This window comes from Ranitomeya imitator, chromosome 10 (genome assembly GCF_032444005.1).
Source record: "Ranitomeya imitator isolate aRanImi1 chromosome 10, aRanImi1.pri, whole genome shotgun sequence".
In the NCBI taxonomy this organism is placed as follows: domain Eukaryota; kingdom Metazoa; phylum Chordata; class Amphibia; order Anura; family Dendrobatidae; genus Ranitomeya; species Ranitomeya imitator.
In genome coordinates, this window is record NC_091291.1 from 116,827,446 (window position 1) to 116,846,215 (window position 18,770).

An 18,770-nucleotide genomic window follows, 5' to 3' on the forward strand; every position below is an offset into this window, starting at 1 on the left:
TATGTTTGTTGGCCTTACTTCCTAAGTCAGCCGCCTGTCTCTACCTTTTTGCTATTCACAATTAGGTATATATCTTTTTGGTATATAATATATTACCTATTCAACAAGGTTCCCACTATGGTTTTATTTTTGCACTTTGATGTCTCCAGTGTTATCCATTCCCTGTGGCGTCTCATTCCTTTCATGTTTTTTACTATAACTGTTTTTTGTATACATTATGTGATTTTAATGGCTGGCTTTCTTTTTATTAGCGGTACCCAAGGCCCTAGTTAAAGTGTACTATAGGCTACATCTGCCATTTTTCGTTCTCCTAATTTCCAAATATGATCCCATATCTACAGGCAACACAACAGAGCAGAGGTCCGAGCAGTGTAGAGATGTGTGGAGGTGTTAATGGTCAGGCCAAGACAGCAATAAAGAGCCAAGCAGAACAGAAGAAGAGTTGGAGTATGACTTTTATTAACAGTGCTTATAAAGACAGGTTGAGGAAAGAATAAAAACATTGGGGTGGGTAGGGGGTCTGTGTATGTGCGTGTTCTATAGTCTCTATATAAAAACACATCAAACACCTTTGCATTAGGTCTAAACTCTTTGTTGCCCAGGGTTCAAGTGTCACGAGAAGCCTCATCTGGGAGCATAAAGGTGGAAATAGTACAGAGGAAATGACATACAATATTCAGAAAACATCAAAAAAGTTGACCAGGCAAAAAAAAAAAAAAAAAAAAACGCACCGAAGAGGTGCAAGCAAGACACAGAAGGTAGAGTATGCATCAGCCTATATACAGCAAGAAGGGTTCACATTGTGCAGTTGGTTGTAAAGTCCTTATGCGCTCCCTGGCATTTTTTATTTTTTTGATGGAGGAGGAAAAGGTGGGTCCGCGATAGGAGTGGGTACAACTGACTACCTTGCCATTTTCGCTGACAATGTATACTATCCAATGACCCCTGCGTTACAAGTATCATATATACACTTTGCAGGCCTCCGAGTCATAATTAATGATCCTCTAAAAAGCACATAGATGCCCCAAACCTCGCAGATCAAAGCCGGGTCACAATGACCGTGACCTGCATGGGTGGTCCTTAAATGAAGAAACCACAATCTCTTTTTGGGTTCATTTACTCTAGGCAGCACGGACGCATTTCACTAAATGCACGAGACCAAGGGGCAGAGCCGCTTTCAGAAAGTCATTTTCAAAATTGAATAAAAAAAAAAAAAAAATTGATAGCAAAAGACAATGCACCTAAATATTCAAAATATACATAAATTACTATAAGAACTGTATAAGGCTACGTTCAGACTAGCGTTGCGCGCCGCTGCGTCGGCGACGCAACGCACGACGCACAAAAAAACACGGCAAAACGCACGCAAAAACGCTGCGTTTTGCGACGCGTGCGTCGTTTTTTGCCGAAAATCGGACGCAAGAAAAATGCAACTTGTTGCGTTTTCTTGGTCCGACGCTAGCGGCAAAAAAGACGCAAGTGTTGCAAAACGCAACACACAAAAACGCATGCGTCCCCCATGTTAAACATAGGGGCGCATGACGCGAGCGTCGCCGCTGCGTCGCCCGACGCTAAGGCGACGCACACTAGCGGAACGCTAGTGTGAACATAGCCTAAAATAATGCATTTTGTTGTGATTCTAAAACAAAAAGAAACAGAGATAGTCAGAACAAGCAGAGACAACTGGACCGAAGCCTGCGCAGGGACAACCGGGCAAGTTCCTGCGCAGGGACAACCGGGCAGGTTCCTGGGCAGGGACAACCGGGCAGGTTCCTGGGCAGGGACAACCGGGCAGGTTCCTGGGCAGGGACAACCGGGCAGATTCCTGCGCAGGGACAACCGGGCAGATTCCTGCGCAGGGACAACCGGGCAGATTCCTGCGCAGGGACAACCGGGCAGGTTCCTGGGCAGGGACAACCGGGCAGATTCCTGCCCAGGGACAACTGGACCATACCCCGTACACAGACAACTGGGCAGTTTCCTGTGCAGAGACACCCACAACTCCTCATGTCTAGTGTATTAATAATGCTTTGTATTCAGTGCTCCTTACTACTGATAAAATCAGTTTTTTTATGTGAAAAATTACATCGATTGTGATCTTGTCCTCTAACTTCTACTCGTAAGGACTAATAAAGGAGGTAGGAATCAAATTGAATCTGCCAGTTGATTTACACCCATAGACTACCTGATTGTGCAAATTTAGAGGCTTAGCATCAAGCCTTTATCTAAAAATTATGATATTGCACTGTGCAAAAAGTAAGTATAATCATGTGTTCTGTATGCCAATTATCAGCTATTAATCACATAAGGGACACTACTCCGGGAGCAGTCTGGGTTGGAGCCATGTCTCCCGGGATTGCACAGTGAAGCAACGTACTTGCTATGGCTTCATCTGCATGCGCGGTTACTGCAGGACTAACATCCTCTCCCCTGTGTACTCCATCGCTAACTGCAGAGACACCAAGACGAAGAACCAGAAGTGGTGTCTCTGCTCCAGCTCTTCTGTCTAGTAACTGTAAACCGAACAGGGAAGTATGCTTTCTGATAAATTCAGGACAAGCACTGAAAAGCACAACTGCCTGCTGGGAGGTCCACAGGTTGGAGCTCCAGCACCTATGGTGCTGGCAGAATGATAATGAAGCGGATACACCCACTCAAAAAAAGGAGAAGGCAAGTGACAGAAGTAATAATCAGAAAAAGCCTCTGAACATAACAGACTTTTATTTGCACCAAAAGCAGATTTAATTTGTGGATGATGAGGACTACAAGAGGGTGAAAGCACAGGTATATTTTTAAAGTGCACAATAATACATTGGTGATAGTTTAGAAGGTGTAAATAAACTGGACAGGATCAATATAAAAGTACAGTGAAAGTGTTCATACAACACAACTGCTAGATTCCCTTTGGTATGAAGGTCTACGGTTACACATTTACTCCATGTCACACTGGTACAAAATGTGGATTTTTATTCCAATCTTGGGCTTAAAATGCACCTCTACCCGAGATCCACCTTAATATATTCACTCCCTCTTAAAGGGAATCTGTAAGCAGATTTTTGCTATGTAATCTGAGGCCGGCGGGAGATAGAGGCTGAAACACAGAATTCAATGATGTGTTACCTGTCAAAGTGCGAGCTGTAGTTTACTAACTGAAAGATTTATCATTAAGAGATTAACATTGCTGGACTACACTAGTGTGGCCATGCCCCCTCCTGTGATGAGCAGCTCCCTGTCTATGGACTTTGTACACAAAGCCTGGTGTGGGCGGGGTTAGCTTTCTCAGCTCTGCTTCATTCTAAATCTAAAAGCTCCGATTGTGTCAGAACTGCTGAAACCAGTAAACTAAGTGATACATCATTGGATTCGGCTTCTCTATGCTTACATCATGCTGCTCTCAGATGAGGTAGCAAACATCTGCTGACAGATTCCCTTTAAGTGAATTTCTATAATATTTTTACATCTAAATATGCTCAGCCTTCTGTGCCGGTCAATTACCTATTGGTTGAAAATATGTTTTTTTCTTCTACCCAGCTCCACATTTAGCCGTGCAACCACATGCTCTAAAATGTATGCTGTACGCTCCTTAGCTCCCTCTAGTGGTGGCTCCAGGCAGGCATTCTTCAAATCCATGTCGCCTAGACATCTCATAGGTGCACATGGAGGGAAATCTAATCAATATGATCAGACTTCATCAAAGTGCACATCCAGATGGATCTTATCTGGGTTTTTTTTGCCAGCGTCAAAGTCTGAATCAAATTGTCCAGATTTTATTCGAGATTCAGTTGTAGAAATGCAGTTAATCACATGCAATGCTAACCCTATGCATTGCTGCAGATTTTTTTAATGCAGCATTTGGATGATTTTTTTTTTTTTTTTTTTGCAATCCCATCCACAATGCTGGTACTGTAATATGCAGTGAATCTCTCTCATGTGCACGCACCCATCAATCCAATATATAAAATTGGGTATTTGATGTGAACTTTATGCACAAATTTTCTATACTTAAAGTCCACAGCACTTTACACTACCAGCAATTTGGAGGTATTTTAACTTCATTTCCTCCACGTGGTGCGTTTTTTTTTTCTTTGCTGCTGTTGCTGTTGATGGAGAATTTTCAGGGAAATTTGCTTATTGCATTTTTTTAAATATGCAGCACGTCCATTTCATGTGCAGAATCAGCGATCGGTGCAGATTTCACTCTTTGCAATGGAAAAGGTGAAAACTCTGCACCCAAAAACTGCAGCAAAAAAATCTGCATGCAACACGAACGGACTCCGCTGCAGATTCCTTGTGGAAAAAATCTGCACCAAATAAGTAACACCCACCCAAGAGAGGTCAGTTTCTACACTCAGGCTGGTAAATTAGTCCTGATGCAATAATTCGGGAAGGGTTCTAAATCTGTTCTGCAAAATATTGCGGATTTTTGTCATCAGATTTGTTTCAGTAATTTAAGAAATTTGTGCAAATACTCTGTGCTTAAAATTACAAAAAAATGTACCAAATATTTAAGAAAACTAAATCACGGGACAAATATAGTAAGATGGGAGGTTTTCCAGCAAGAATAGAGCAGTCGTCTGTAGATGATAGAAGATCGCGATTCAATCTCCTCTAAAGGGCAAAGTGACCTGAATGTATTTTTTTGGCGAAAAATATTTTTACAAGGTCCTTATTTATAAAAGGTCATTATTGCTTGATTGGCGAATGCCTGACCACAGGAACCTCAGTTGATTAGCAGAATAAGGCCACGTTCACACGTTCAGTATTTTACATCCGTATTTATAAGCCAAATTCAGGAGTGGGTGATAAATACAGAAGTGGGGATGTGTTTCTATTGTACTTGTCAACGGATTGTTCCTCTACTGGTAAAATTCTGACCGAATACTGAACGCGGGGGTCAGAAGTTGGACCCTCACCATTCAAACATCGACGGCCGATCGTAAAAATAGTGACAAATAGAGAGGAAAAAAATGGGGTTTATATTGTAAGCGATGTCAATAAAAGAAATAAAATAAATAAATGTAACAGATGGTCCATTATCAAAAGCACCCACATTACAATCGCATTTTCCCCTTTTATTTTCCGAGGCTGACCGCGTGGCACAGAAGTCCGGACTAGCGATACACACGTCATTCCCAGACTTCCCATTCCCAGGGGACACTATCATTTGTTGGCCATCATTAAAGGTTGGAGCACCCTTGATTTATTTCTTATCCTAAAAATAAGACTTTTGCCTACCGGTTACAGAATTGAGTTGGCCTCATCTCGCCCTTTCGTGGCAGAGATGGGAATACCTGTATAGGTGGCCTCCAGAGGTGGCCTTTATTATGGAACCAACAGAACGGGCTGTGCTACACTGTTTCCGGAATCTCACTTCTTTGGAAATATCGGCACACCGCCCTCTCACCGATTTCCGTAATACCGGACACCTTTTGCCGATTTATAAACACAGATATTCCGGTGACTGGCTTTCATATCAATGCTTTTATTATCAGGTAGCATTCATTAGGTAGACGATGGATTGTGGGTTTACACTTGGCAGTTGTCCTCAACGCCCAAGATATCCATCTCCAAAGAGACTGAGATTTTCTATAAATTAAACATTCTAAAACACAATTAAACTTTCGCAAAAAAAGTGCATAAAAGTCATCTCATCAATGTCATCTAATCAGGCAAGATTTCCTACATTTTCCAAAATTGGAAATTTGGGGTTTTATATGATTGTGTTGAGAAATCCGAATTTCTTTGTGGAGCTGATACAGAAGCGTTGTGGGCCGGAACTACTATTACTAATGGATTTTAGCTTGTTTTGACTTGCACCAAATAATTTTTTTTTTTCAAAATTTGCAGCTTTCTATTTTAGTTGTTTTTTTTTACGTTCGTCAATGTGTGAGTTTTCTTGTTTTCCAAATCTTTGCAGCCAAGTCATCAATTGCAAAATTTTAAAAAGTAGCAAAAGTTTACTCCCAGTAGTCCCCCTCTGGAATGGTTTTATATTGACAAGCAAAATTTTTGCAGCAAATTTTTACAACCTGGATCTTTTGCCGCCAAAGAAAAAAGACAAAAATAAAGAGTGATTTTTGTGCAACGTTCACGAACCACCTGATTCATTTTAAAGAATTTGCAGTAGAAAATAACAATAACGGTCCTAGGAGCGCTGGAAATGAGACAAAAACAAGGATTTTAGTGTTGAACCACAACGTGTTTCAACGGTTAAAGCGTCTTCGTCAGGTTAAAACTTCCACCTGATGAAGACGGTTTAACCGTTGAAACGCTTTGTGGTTCAACACTAAAATCCTTGTTTTGGTCTCATTTCCAGCGCTCCTAGGACCGTTATTATTTTCTACTGCATTTTGTATCCTCCTAGAAGCTTAATGGCTGGAGCTGCGGTGGACCTTTTGCCTTTAATTTTAACTGTGACCCTCATAGCGCTCCCTAGTAACCGCTTTCTTTTCCCTTGAGTTTAATTTTAGAGAATTTGGCACAAAAAGTCAGATACCATAACACAAACTTTAAAGAGGATGTCCACTACGTTATCGCTGATGACTAGTGATGAGCGAACAAGCTCCGATAACGTCTTATCCGAGCACCTGGGCATGCTCGTGTATTATGTTCGAGTCCTTGCAGCTGCATGATTTGCGGCTGTTTGTTACGCTAGGGTCACATTGCGTTAGGGCAGTCCGTTTAGCGCATAGCGCTACGGACTGCGCTAACGCAATGTCCCAAAAGGGATCGCGTTAGCCGATCCCGCTAGCGCAGATCCCTGATCTGCGCTAGCAAGGAACGGACCGCGAACGCTGCAAGCAGCGTTTGTGGTCCGTCACTCAAATGACGGCACATCGCTAGCGCACGCCCAATGTGGGCGTGCGCTAGCGATGCGTTCGCCATTACAGGCAATGGCGGCGTTAACAGACTACGTTACACCGCGTTATGCCACGGTGTAACGTAGTCCGTTAAACGCGGTCACATAACGCAATGTGACCCTAGCCTTACAGAATTTGTTGAGGCTGTCAAACAGGCAATCCTTGCGTGTGTTCAGGCTGTCAAACAGCCGCAAATCATGAAGCCACAGGGACTCGAACATAATATATGAGCACGCCCAAGATACTCTGACAACACCAGAGCATGCTCGGATAAGAAGTTATCTGAGCACGTTTGCTCATCATTACTGATGACTAGTGATGAGTGAATACTGTATACTCGTTACTCGAGATTTCCCGAGCATGCTCGGGTGTCCTCCGAGTTTTTTTTTAGTGCTCGGAGATTTTGTTTTTCTTGCCGCAGCTGAATGATTTACATCTGTTAGCCAGCATAAGTACATGTGGGGGTTGCCTGGTTGCTAGGGAATCCCCACATGTACTTTTGCTGGCTAGTAGCTGTAAATCATCCAGCTGCGGCGAAAAAAACTAAATCTCCGAGCACTAAAAAATACTTGGAGGACCCCCGAGCGTGCTCGGGAAATCTCGAGTAACGAGTATATTTGCTCATCACTACTGATGACCTATGGATTTGAATAGGAGGCGGATGTGCAGCACCCGGCCACGGCCAGTATCAGAAAACGGAGCAGCGCTGCAATTGAGCATTTATGGCCGGTGGCCGCAGACGCCGAGAGCAGCTGATCAGTGAGGTGTCGGATCCAGAGCTGATCAGATGGATGACCTATCCCAAGTAGTGAACAACCTCTTTAAATAAATGATAAATCAGACCCTATATGTGCAATATTTTGGACTTTTTGGGACTTTTTATTGCACTTTTGCAGCTCTTTTGTATTGTTCTCAGATGATTTTACAGATTTTCCAATCCCAGCAATGAATGGCCTAGAAGTTAAATCCCCTTTAGTAGGCCAAGTATTCTCTGGACCCACAGAGTGACTGATATTAATGTAGGCGAACGTTAAAGTAGTATTATTCACAACCAATCAATATAAACGGAGGTCTCCGATGTGTTGCATTTTTCAACTATAGTCACTTATTTTAATAACTAATTAAAAATAACTGTTACAGCCTTCAGACACAATATATATATAATATAATGTATACAAATCTATGTACAATTCACATTTTACTTAACATTAACAAGCTTATTTAATAACATGCAAATAGCATATATTCAAAGCAACCAACCAGATTTCTGCTTTTATTAAATTTGCACACAAAAATTTGTAAAAGCCATCATGTGATTGGCTGCTGTGGGTCCAGGGTGTCTGTGCATCATCGACTCATCAACCGATTATTATACAGAATGGGTGTCAAGAAATATAAAGTTTCTGCAACAAAAATAAATAAAATAGTAAAAGGATTATGGCACCTCTTAAAGGTCTGCCTTCATCGAACAAGGAGGATTTGCTATTTGCAGCATGTTATTAAATGTGCCTGATATTCAAGGATGTCAAATTCTCCACCCCTCCCAAAAAAATAAAAAAATAAAAATAAAATACCTTCTAAAAACGAAAAAAAGAGTCACAAAAATGCAATAAAATATCAAAGTCCTTACAGAAATATTCAAAAAGGGAAGTTACATTTCTGATATATAGTAAATTAATTTTCCAAATAAATTCTTTAAAATAAAAAATTAACTAAAAAAAAAAAAAAAAAAAAAAAAGAAAGATTGTAAAATGTAACATCCATCCATATGACAAGGAAAACACAAAAAGGTATAATAAACATGTACATGTGACACGGAGCTTGTAGAGTTGTTGTTTTTTTTTTTAGGTTAAGACACCAGCAAAGCAGTACAAATGTCTGAGGAGTTCCACCTGATCGTGGAATCAAGAGTCTGATACAAAAAAAAAAGAAAAAATTCTAAAAAGTCTTAAGAACAAACTAAATCTAAATAAGGGATTTGTCAAAAAAACAATATACTGTATATCCTACAAAATAAAGCAGCTTGGACCTCAGGCAGCGGTATATCACTTGATATTGAATATTTATACTGCTCTGTTTGGCGCATACCTTAATAAATTAAGTAACAGAATAAAAAAAAAAATAAAAATAAAAAAGTACAAAATTACATTTACATTATATATCTGATTTCCGATACTGGAAGGAGGAAAAGTGCACAAGTATAGGGTTGTGTTTTTTTTTGTTCTTTACATAATATGTATAGGGTTGATCAGAAAATATTACCCCTTCATAACCAATTTTTCCTTTAAAGGGGTTTTGTCTCAAGTTTTTAAATAGGGAAAATTACAAAGCGCTCGTAAAAAGCACCGGGAGGCAAGGAAGCGGGGGCGCTCCTAAAGAGGTAGAACATCACTAAACCACTGCATTTTGCTGTCCCTCCTATTAGAAATCTATGAATAATTTGACAACTAGGCGTTACCAGTTGTGGGTGTGGCCCTACAAAGTCCAACCCCTACCAATCAGTGCCAATAAGGCGGGAAGAAAATTAAGGGAGTGTGATGGATTCCGTGCGCTGCCTCTGACAAAACTTTTTAAAAAAATCAAATTTATTGCAACGCGTTTCGGAGTAGAACCTACTCCTTCAGGTGTCTTAATAATAAGGCGTGAATGGTTAACTCCCATTTGTCAATTTATTCATAAAATTTTAGGGAGGAACAAAAGAGGAACAAGTCCTCTTTAAAATGAAGCTCAACCAGTGAGTTGTCAAATTATGAGAACTCTACCATGGTGTAACTTTTTTTTTTTTTTTTAATTATTCTGATGACTAAGTGAAAGAACAAAAAACATTGTTGCCACCTGGAAACAGTCAACAAGCAGGCCAGTGGCTGTTCATGTTCTGAACGGGTTGAGGGGATTGACTTAAAAATATCCCAATAGCTACTTTACACCTGACTACATGGACTCGAATGAATATATTACATAGTCATGTGTAAATTCATAGGTTATTTAGCCAGGAAGCTACAGAGAGCATTTACACGGTCCATGCACTTTCAGACAACTCAATCTCAATCGATTGATTGTGTGATAAATAAACAATGTGAAAATTACTATACTTAAAAATATTGTCTTGCCCCTGAATCTTCACCCCAAAGTGCCAGCCATCAAGTGTCTCCCTTCTGTCTAACTTACTGTCCACTGCCTGTTGTCAAGTGTAATCCATCTCTGGCAACAAAGATGCTGAGAAATATTAAAGCAAGTGTGGGCACCTCTCACTCAGCTCTCCTGTCTATTAAACTGCATAAAGTCATTGCAAAAAAGGAATACTTTTAGTCCAGGGCAGGCAAACCACTTGACACTGGAAAAATGTGTGAAAGCAAGTTCCAGCTCCTTTAGTGCTGGAAGAATGCTGACAAACTAAACAGGACTAGATTACTAAAAAAAAGTGGATGGGAGTTTACAGACCATGAGAATGGTTGTGTCAATAAAAACCATTTACTTGTTGATGGCTTCCAGGTAGCATTAGAAACTAAAACCACAGAGAGAGAGAGAGAGTGATTACGACATATACAAATATATGTATTATATATGTTTAAGGGTGGCTTTCAGCACTACACATATTGCCAGTAGTAGTCAAGGATGAAGTTATACTTTGTACTTTGTCAGTTTGATGCTCACTACTTCCGACCTGCAAGCATGTTAGTAAAGGGTAGACTGTAAACTCCGATAAGGAATCCTGAGGAAGGCCAGACATTTGGACCTTCAATTAAATTAGCACCTATTACTTCACATGGAGTGAATCTTGCTGGTTAGTTGGTGAAGCCTCGAGGGCTCCTTTCTGGCAGTGCTTTCTGGTATTGGCATATGGACCAAGGAACATCATGATTCCTCGAGATGTAACAGAACAGTTGTCTACCTTCCTTTCTAACAAACACTATCCACTCAATCAATTCTTTTTAACCGTGGTCACTTCCATATCCTGAAACTCCTCGTTAAACTTGTTACAGGTCTTCGGGGACGAATAGTAAACTTGTTACATGCCTTCGGGGACGAATAGTAAACTTGTTATAGGCCTTCGGGGACGAATAGTAAACTTGTTACATGCCTTCGGGGATGAATAGTAAACTTGTTACAGGCCTTCGGGGACGAATAGTAAAATTGTTATAGGCCTTCGGGGACGAATAGTAAACTTGTTGCAGGCCTTCGGGGACGAATAGTAAAATTGTTGCAGGCCTTCGGGGACGAATAGTAAACTTGTTATAGGCCTTCGGGGACGAATAGTAAAATTGTTATAGGCCTTCGGGGACGAATAGTAAACTTGTTGCAGGCCTTCGGGGACGAATAGTAAAATTGTTGCAGGCCTTCGGGGACGAATAGTAAACTTGTTATAGGCCTTCGGGGATGAATAGTAAACTTGTTACAGGCCTTCGGGGACGAATAGTAAACTTGTTACATGCCTTCGGGGATGAATAGTAAACTTGTTACAGGCCTTCGGGGATGAATAGTAAAGTTGTTACAGGCCTTCGGGGACGAATAGTAAAATTGTTGCAGGCCTTCGGGGACGAATAGTAAACTTGTTATAGGCCTTCGGGGATGAATAGTAAACTTGTTACAGGCCTTCGGGGATGAATAGTAAACTTGTTACAGGCCTTCGGGGACGAATAGTAAACTTGTTACATGCCTTCGGGGATGAATAGTAAACTTGTTACAGGCCTTCGGGGATGAATAGTAAAGTTGTTACAGGCCTTCGGGGACGAATAGTAAACTTGTTACAGGCCTTCGGGGACGAATAGTAAAGTTGTTACAGGCTTTCGGGGACGAATAGTAAAATTGTTAAAGGCCTTCGGGGACAAATCGTAAACTTGCTATAGGCCTTCGGGGGCAAATAGTAAATATGGCTGCAGTTTCCACTTATTTCGTTATTTGGTGATTGAATGATCAGGCATGTATTGCATGTTCACTAGTGAGCAATAAAACTTGATTAGCAATTGCACTAGATGGATTTTCATTTTATGTCTGTGCTTTTCTGAGAGGGTGTTCGAAAAAGTCCACCACCCCAAAAAGACAATGTAAAAGTAGGGTAGATGAGGTGCATATAATATTTCCTATTCAGGGCTTTAAAGTGAATGTGTCATCAGGGTATGAATCAGGTTAATGTTAAATCTATTTTTGGTAAAGTTTCTTTCAAATTCCAGAACAAGTATAATATTAGACTCACACTTCCTGTTCTGTACAGAAGACTTTTCAGCAGCCTCATTATCAGCACAGACAAAATTACAAATGAGGGGTAATCTCGATAAATACATAGATATCACATATTGTGAATGGCGAATCCTGTGTCATCACAGCTCACCTCTTCCCACTCTCTTCACTCAGTGCCCTTTTATCAGATTAGAGCATGCTCAGATAAAACTTCTCTACAAAAAAAAAAAAAAAAGGAAGAGTCTTATTCCATGTGAAGAACAGGAAGCAGGCGACTAATATTAAACATAATGGCCAGTGTGAAAAATTGCAATCTTTTTGATAGGTGATGATCACAATAACCTCTTTGCATGCCTATAAAATGGAGGAATGTTTTTTGCCAATGGTCCAAGCAGATAAAAATCTGCGATTTAAAGAGAAGAGCAGATATAGATTAATACCCAGATATTTAACAGTCCTCTCTAGGTCCCTGAGCTCTTCATATGATGGAATTGCATAGTGATAGAGGTGACATAGGGATACACTTGGGAAGCCTATAATCCTCAAACGGTAAGAAAGCAAGGGGCGCTCACTAATCCGACCAGTCCAGGGCGAGGGCAGAGCCCCCCCGGGAGGTCACAAGTAGAAATATAGGCCTCTAGAAATTCATTTAGTGCACTTTATCCCAACATGGAGGGCAGATATTAAGGACACACTATATTCAACCTCTTCACTGCGGGCGCAGGATGCGTTACTCTTCACCGAAAACCAAATCTAAGAAAGAGAGGCACATAAGAAGTATGGGAACGATGAGGCGACGCACTCCGAAGACTGTCAGAAGGGGAACGGGCATATGGTAAAAAGAGTAAAAGAGTAAATGCAATGCAAATGTGCAAAGAAGGAAAAGCAAATTACATCTTAATGTGATTTTAGAGACTGAAGAGACGTCTAGACACCCAACACCGACTATTATAAAGACAAGCACCCATACATGATATAATATTTTGTGATCTAAAAAAAAAAAAAATGTAGGGAATCTACCAGATTATTGTAGGTCAGTCCAGAGGAGGAATGTGCAAACTCACAGCAATGGTTCACAGATGTCCCCTATAATCGATCCTTTCTATCTACTCTCTGGCTGTGAAGAAGTTCAGACAAAAGCACAACACTCCTAGGCAAAGGGTACGGAAAGCCGAAAGTTCATGTGTAATTAGCACACCAAGTATAAGCACCAGGAAATAGACAACCTCGAAATAGGAAAAGTGCTTGATATGTGGGGTCTCTACAGATAACCCCACGCAGCATTACAGCAAATTGCTCCGAGACCCACCACTCCCAAAATTCAACCATCCACACCCCACTCTTCGGAAGTTGTTACGACATAGCAGACCCCTTTAAAATGCATCAAGACCAGAACCCTACTAAGCTAGGCAGCGAACGCAAGCAAGGTCCCTGAATATTGAAGTACCAGAACCCTACTAAGCTAGGCAGCGAACGCAAGCAAGGTCCCTGAATATTGAAGTACCTTTCACTGGCTTAGTCGGATCCCTCTTGGACCTTTCACCCTAAATAAATAAATAGTCAGGCACTAAAGAGGCAGAAGAGCCGAGGGTTTTCCCACCGACTCCGTCATCTCAGTGTCTGTTCTGATCTCGATAACGTAAAAGTCTAAAAGAATCACAGTTTGTAAAAGTGCTAAACAGTACATAAAATAGGAATACATCAGCTTTCCTTTTGCTCTTGGCAGTGATAAGGACAAAAACAGGGTCAGAATATTGGTCCAAACCCTTCCAAAAAAAAATCAAAAAAACCCATAAAAAATTAAAAGAAAGAAACATTTTGGTTTAGTTGTGCCCCTGGTCCACAAGTGATTCTTCCCTCCCCTGATGTCAGAAGACAATCCCCATGCAGGTTTCCAAAAGGAAAAAGAAAAGGATGCCAAGAGCAGCTAGTGGAAAAAGTTCAAAAAAGTAGGGATCAGCTGTGCCCCCGCTGAGGGACTTTTGTCTGACTAACACTCATCTATATTAAGGCAGATGAATTCCTGGATGCACTTCCTGTACTGCTGTTCTGTTGGACTGTTGCTGGGATATTGACCTGGTTGTCCGAAGGGCCCCTCTGCTTCTCTCATCTCCTCGTTCATCCGAGCAAGTCGTAGCCTGTGAAATAAAAAAATTAGAGTGGGTTGATTCTTAGAACAGTGGAGAAGAGCAATTTGATTCATGCTGCAATCCAAGCGGTCCTCCGTGGCCCAACATCTTCTGACTTCTACCAGTCCCCCCATTGTATCCCAACATCTTCTGACTTCTACCAGTCCCCCATTATATCCCAACATCTTCTGACTTCTACCAGTCCCCCATTGTATCCCAACGTCTTCTGACTTCTACCAGTCCCCCATTGTATCCCAACGTCTTCTGACTTCTACCAGTCCCCCATTGTATCCCAACATCTTCTGAATTTTACCAGACCCCATTGTATCCCAACATCTTTTGACTTCTACCAGTCTCCCATTGTATCCAAACTTCTTCTGAATTTTACCAGACCCCATTGTATCCCAACATCTTCTGACTTCTACCAGTCCCCCATTGTATCCCAACATCTTCTGACTTCTACCAGTCCCCCATTGTATCCTAACATCTTCTGACTTCTACCAGTCCCCCATTGTATCCCAACATCTTCTGACTTCTACCAGTCCCCCATTGTATCCCAACATCTTCTGACTTCTACCATTCCCCCATTGTATCCCAACATCTTCTGACTTATACCAGGTCCCCGTTGTATCCCAACATCTTCTGACTTCTACCAGTCCCCCATTGTATCCTAACATCTTCTAACTTCTACCAGTCCCCCATTGTATCCCAACATCTTCTGACTTCTACCAGACCCCATTTTATCCCAACATCTTCTAACTTCTACCAGTCCCCCATTGTATCCCAACATCTTCTGACTTCTACCAGTCCCCCATTGTATCCTAACATCTTCTGACTTCTACCAGTCCCCCATTGTATCCCAACATCTTCTGACTTCTACCAGTCCCCCATTGTATCCCAACATCTTCTGACTTCTACCAGTCCCCCATTGTATCCCAACATCTTCTGACTTCTACCAGTCCCCCATTGTATCCTAACATCTTCTAACTTCTACCAGTCCCCCATTGTATCCTAACATCTTCTAACTTCTACCAGGCCCCCATTGTATCCCAACATCTTCTGACTTCTACCAGTCCCCCATTTTATCCCAACATCTTCTAACTTCTACCAGTCCCCCATTGTATCCCAACATCTTCTGACTTCTACCAGTCCCCCATTTTATCCCAACATTTTCTGACTTTTACCAGACCCTCATTGCATCCCAACATCCTCTGACTTTTATCAGGTACCTGTTGTATCCCTACATCCTCTGACTTTTACCAGGCCCATGGTACTCCCAACATCCTCTGACTGTTATCAGGCTCCATGGCTACGACATCACAAGGTCTAGTAATCGCTATGCAGGGTGCAGAAGTGAAGACTGGCAGACTGGATGCCGGACCAGGGCAGCATGAATCAAATTGCTCATCTCTAGTATATATGTAACATTATATATACACAAAGGTTGAAATAAGTATTTAACACTGAACCAATTTTCTAAGTAAACATATTTCTAAATTGACAAGAAATTCTCACCAGATGTCGGTAACAACCCATCCAATCCACACAGGCAAAGGAATCAAACCATAGATGTCCACAAATTAAGTTATGTGTAATAATGAGAAATGACAAAGGGAAACGTATTGGACACTTGAAGAGAGGTGCAAAAGTCTTAGTTACTTACTGGTAACTGGATTTTTCGGAACCTATGATAGCACCATGAGGACGGATCCCCTCTCTCAAGGTGCTGTCATGGGTGATCGATAAAAGCCCTGGGAAGTTATGACACCAACTAAAATGTATTAGTAATTAGAAATCAATCCTGTCAGTTAGTGAAAATGAATATCAGCTGGTTCAACTGATGGGCTACAAAAAGGTGTTACACAAGAAACATCTCATGATGGGTAAAACCAGTAAGCTGTCTCAATACCCTTGCAACCTTATTATTGAAAGACATACTAATGGAATTGGATACAGAAGAATTTCTAAACTACTGAAGGTTCCACTGAGCACTGTTGGGGCCATAATCCGGAAGTGGAAAGAACATAATTTAACAATAAACCGGCCACGACCAGGTGCTTCCTGTAAGATTTCAGACAGACGAGTGAAATTAATTATGAGAAGAGTTTTCCAAGAGCCAGGGACCACCGATGGAGAGCTACAGAAAGACTTGAAATTAGCAGGTACAATTGTTTCAAACAAAAGTACAGTATAGGTAATGCACTTAAGCTCCATGGCCTGTATGCGCGCTTACCACCCAAGACTCCATTGCTGAACAAAAAGAATGTTCAAGAAAAGTGTTAAGTTTTTTTCAACAACATTTAGACAAGCCTATGAAATACTGAGAGAATATAGTCTGGTCAAATGAAGCCAACATTGAACTCTTTGGATGCCATAATACCTACGATATTTGGAGGCCAAAAGGCACTGCATATCACTCCAAAAACACCATACCAACAGTGAAATGTGGAGGTGGGAACATTGTGGTGAGGGGCTCTTTTTCAGCATATGGCACTGGCAAGCTTCATATAATTGAAGGAAGGATGAATGGCTAAATGTACAGAGACATTCCTGATGACACTCTGCTGCCATCTACCAGGATAATAAAGATGAATCGAGGGTGGACATGTCAGTGATACAATGATCCCAAGCACACAGCCAAGAAAATACTCAATTGGTTTCAGAGAAAGAAAATAAAGCTGCTAAAATGGCAACGACTTTTGTACGAAGTCTTAAATAAATTTCAATATTTTTTTCTCATTATTACACAACTTAATTTATGGACATCTATGGCTTAATTTCTTTTCCCGTGTGGATTGGATGCGCTGTTACTGACACCTGGTGAGAATTTCATGTCAATAGCACCCTTAGAAATATATTTACTTCGAAAACTGGTGACATTTCACCCATTGTATGTATTTTTTTAAGGATACGATTAGAGGACACTCACAAAGTGACAATATCTGCATTAGCCGCCTGCACGGAAATACTGAGAGGATCTTGACCGTCATCATCCACGGCGTGCTGATTGGCTCCTCGTTTCAAGAACAAACAAACCTGACTGCAAAATCGAAAGAGAATGTTAAAAGGATCGTCAGCGAAAAACATATTCATGGTGGATACACTGCCTGGAATCCATGCGGTCTTCGTGCTCACCCAGTGTGTCCTAGATACGTTGCATGATGTATAGGCGCTCGTCCTCTCATATCAGTCTGGTTTACGTCGGCGGCATTCTGCAGCAGGAACTCACACGCTATCAGTGAACCCTAGAAAGAAGGCAAAAGACATGACATAGATCAGGATGAACATTGAACATGTAATAAAATAACAGGTTTTTTTTACATAGTGGGTGATCAGGTAAGGTAACGTTCACATTTGCGTTGTTGGGCGCAGTGTCGTCGACGCAACCAACGCAAAACACAACGCTGCGTTTTTTGACACATGCGTTGCCATAAACTAGTAATGTTCTTGAATTTTGGCGCAGGAAAAACGCTACAAGTAGCGTCTTCCGCGCCCTGTCTGGTGCGTCAAATTGACGCATGCGTCGTAAAACGCAATACAACGCATACTGGCGCATGTCCATGCGCCCCCCATGTTAAAGATAGGGGCGCATGACGCATGCGTCGACGACGCTGCGCCCAATACCGCAAATGTGAACGTAGCCCTAGAGGTTGTATACAGAAATATTAAAATCGAAAAACGTAAAGCGTCCTTGCATACCCCTATTACTGCCTGAATCAGAGGCGTCTTGCTCTCATCCTCATCGTTCACCCAGTTGACGTTGGCCCCATTGGCGAGTGCTTCAGCCATGATTGGCAGGTTCCTCGCACGAGATGCTTTGTACATCAGCAGTCCAGGGTGTAGCTCCCGCAGGTCCTCTGGATCAGACGGCTCCTGCTCGGTCTCGGCTTCTCCACTAGACTCTTCTGAGATCTCACACTCTAATGCCAAAAGAGAAAAAAAAAAAGTATGCAAATTTATTTTATTTTAGAAAACATTACTCTTGCACAATGCTTCTACTTTAAGTTAAAAGGAGTACGTAAAATGCCAAAAAATAGAAAAAAAAAAGTATGCAAATTCATTTTATTTTAGAAAACATTACATAAGCTTTCATTTTAGAGTACGTAAGCTTTCATTTTTATTTAATTATTTTTATTATTATTTATTTTTTTATCATGTTGTCCAGCATGAAAAGTTAGGAAAATTTGCAAATCACTGCGATAGGATTTCTCTAAAAAAATTCCATGGAAGTGGTTTCCAACCCCTGCTTTTCCCCAGCCATCACCTGCACTGATATCAGAATGTACTCATTTGGAGTACAGATGATGGCAGTGATGGGTCAGCTCCAGTCCCCCCCGCCCCCAGAAGCAGGGTTTGGATGAAACTTACATGCAACTTTTCTTTTTTTACAGAAATTAAAACAAATCCTCTAATAAAATGATTAACGAAGTTTAATAACTTTCCATGCTGGACAAAATTTAAAAAAACAAAAACGCAAGTTTACACTTTAAGCGAATGCTCACCTTCCTCTGTGACGCTGTCTACCACTGAGCCAAACACTAGGACATCATTGCTCCCATCCGTGCTTCCTCCCAGGCCACTGTCGCTGCTTAGACCTGCGGGG

At 41.3% G+C, this 18,770-nt stretch overlaps 1 protein-coding gene across 4 annotated transcripts in view; it reads right to left on the minus strand.

Moving 5' to 3' along the window:
• Positions 1-18,770, minus strand: part of ACAP3 (ArfGAP with coiled-coil, ankyrin repeat and PH domains 3) — a 142,790-nt gene that overhangs the window by 4,868 nt on the left and 119,152 nt on the right. For 2 of the 4 annotated variants that reach the window (XM_069741655.1, XM_069741652.1), the window contains 5 exons: positions 18,670-18,762; positions 17,867-18,087; positions 17,303-17,412; positions 17,097-17,207; positions 14,115-14,176 (listed from right to left, as the gene is read on the minus strand). In XM_069741655.1, the coding sequence (XP_069597756.1) occupies positions 14,115-14,176; positions 17,097-17,207; positions 17,303-17,412; positions 17,867-18,087; positions 18,670-18,762 (597 nt within the window). Of the gene's footprint in view, positions 1-12,189; positions 12,254-14,114; positions 14,177-17,096; positions 17,208-17,302; positions 17,413-17,866; positions 18,088-18,669 lie in introns of all 4 variants that reach the window. The other 2 variants (XM_069741653.1, XM_069741654.1) reach the window with 2 other exon arrangements.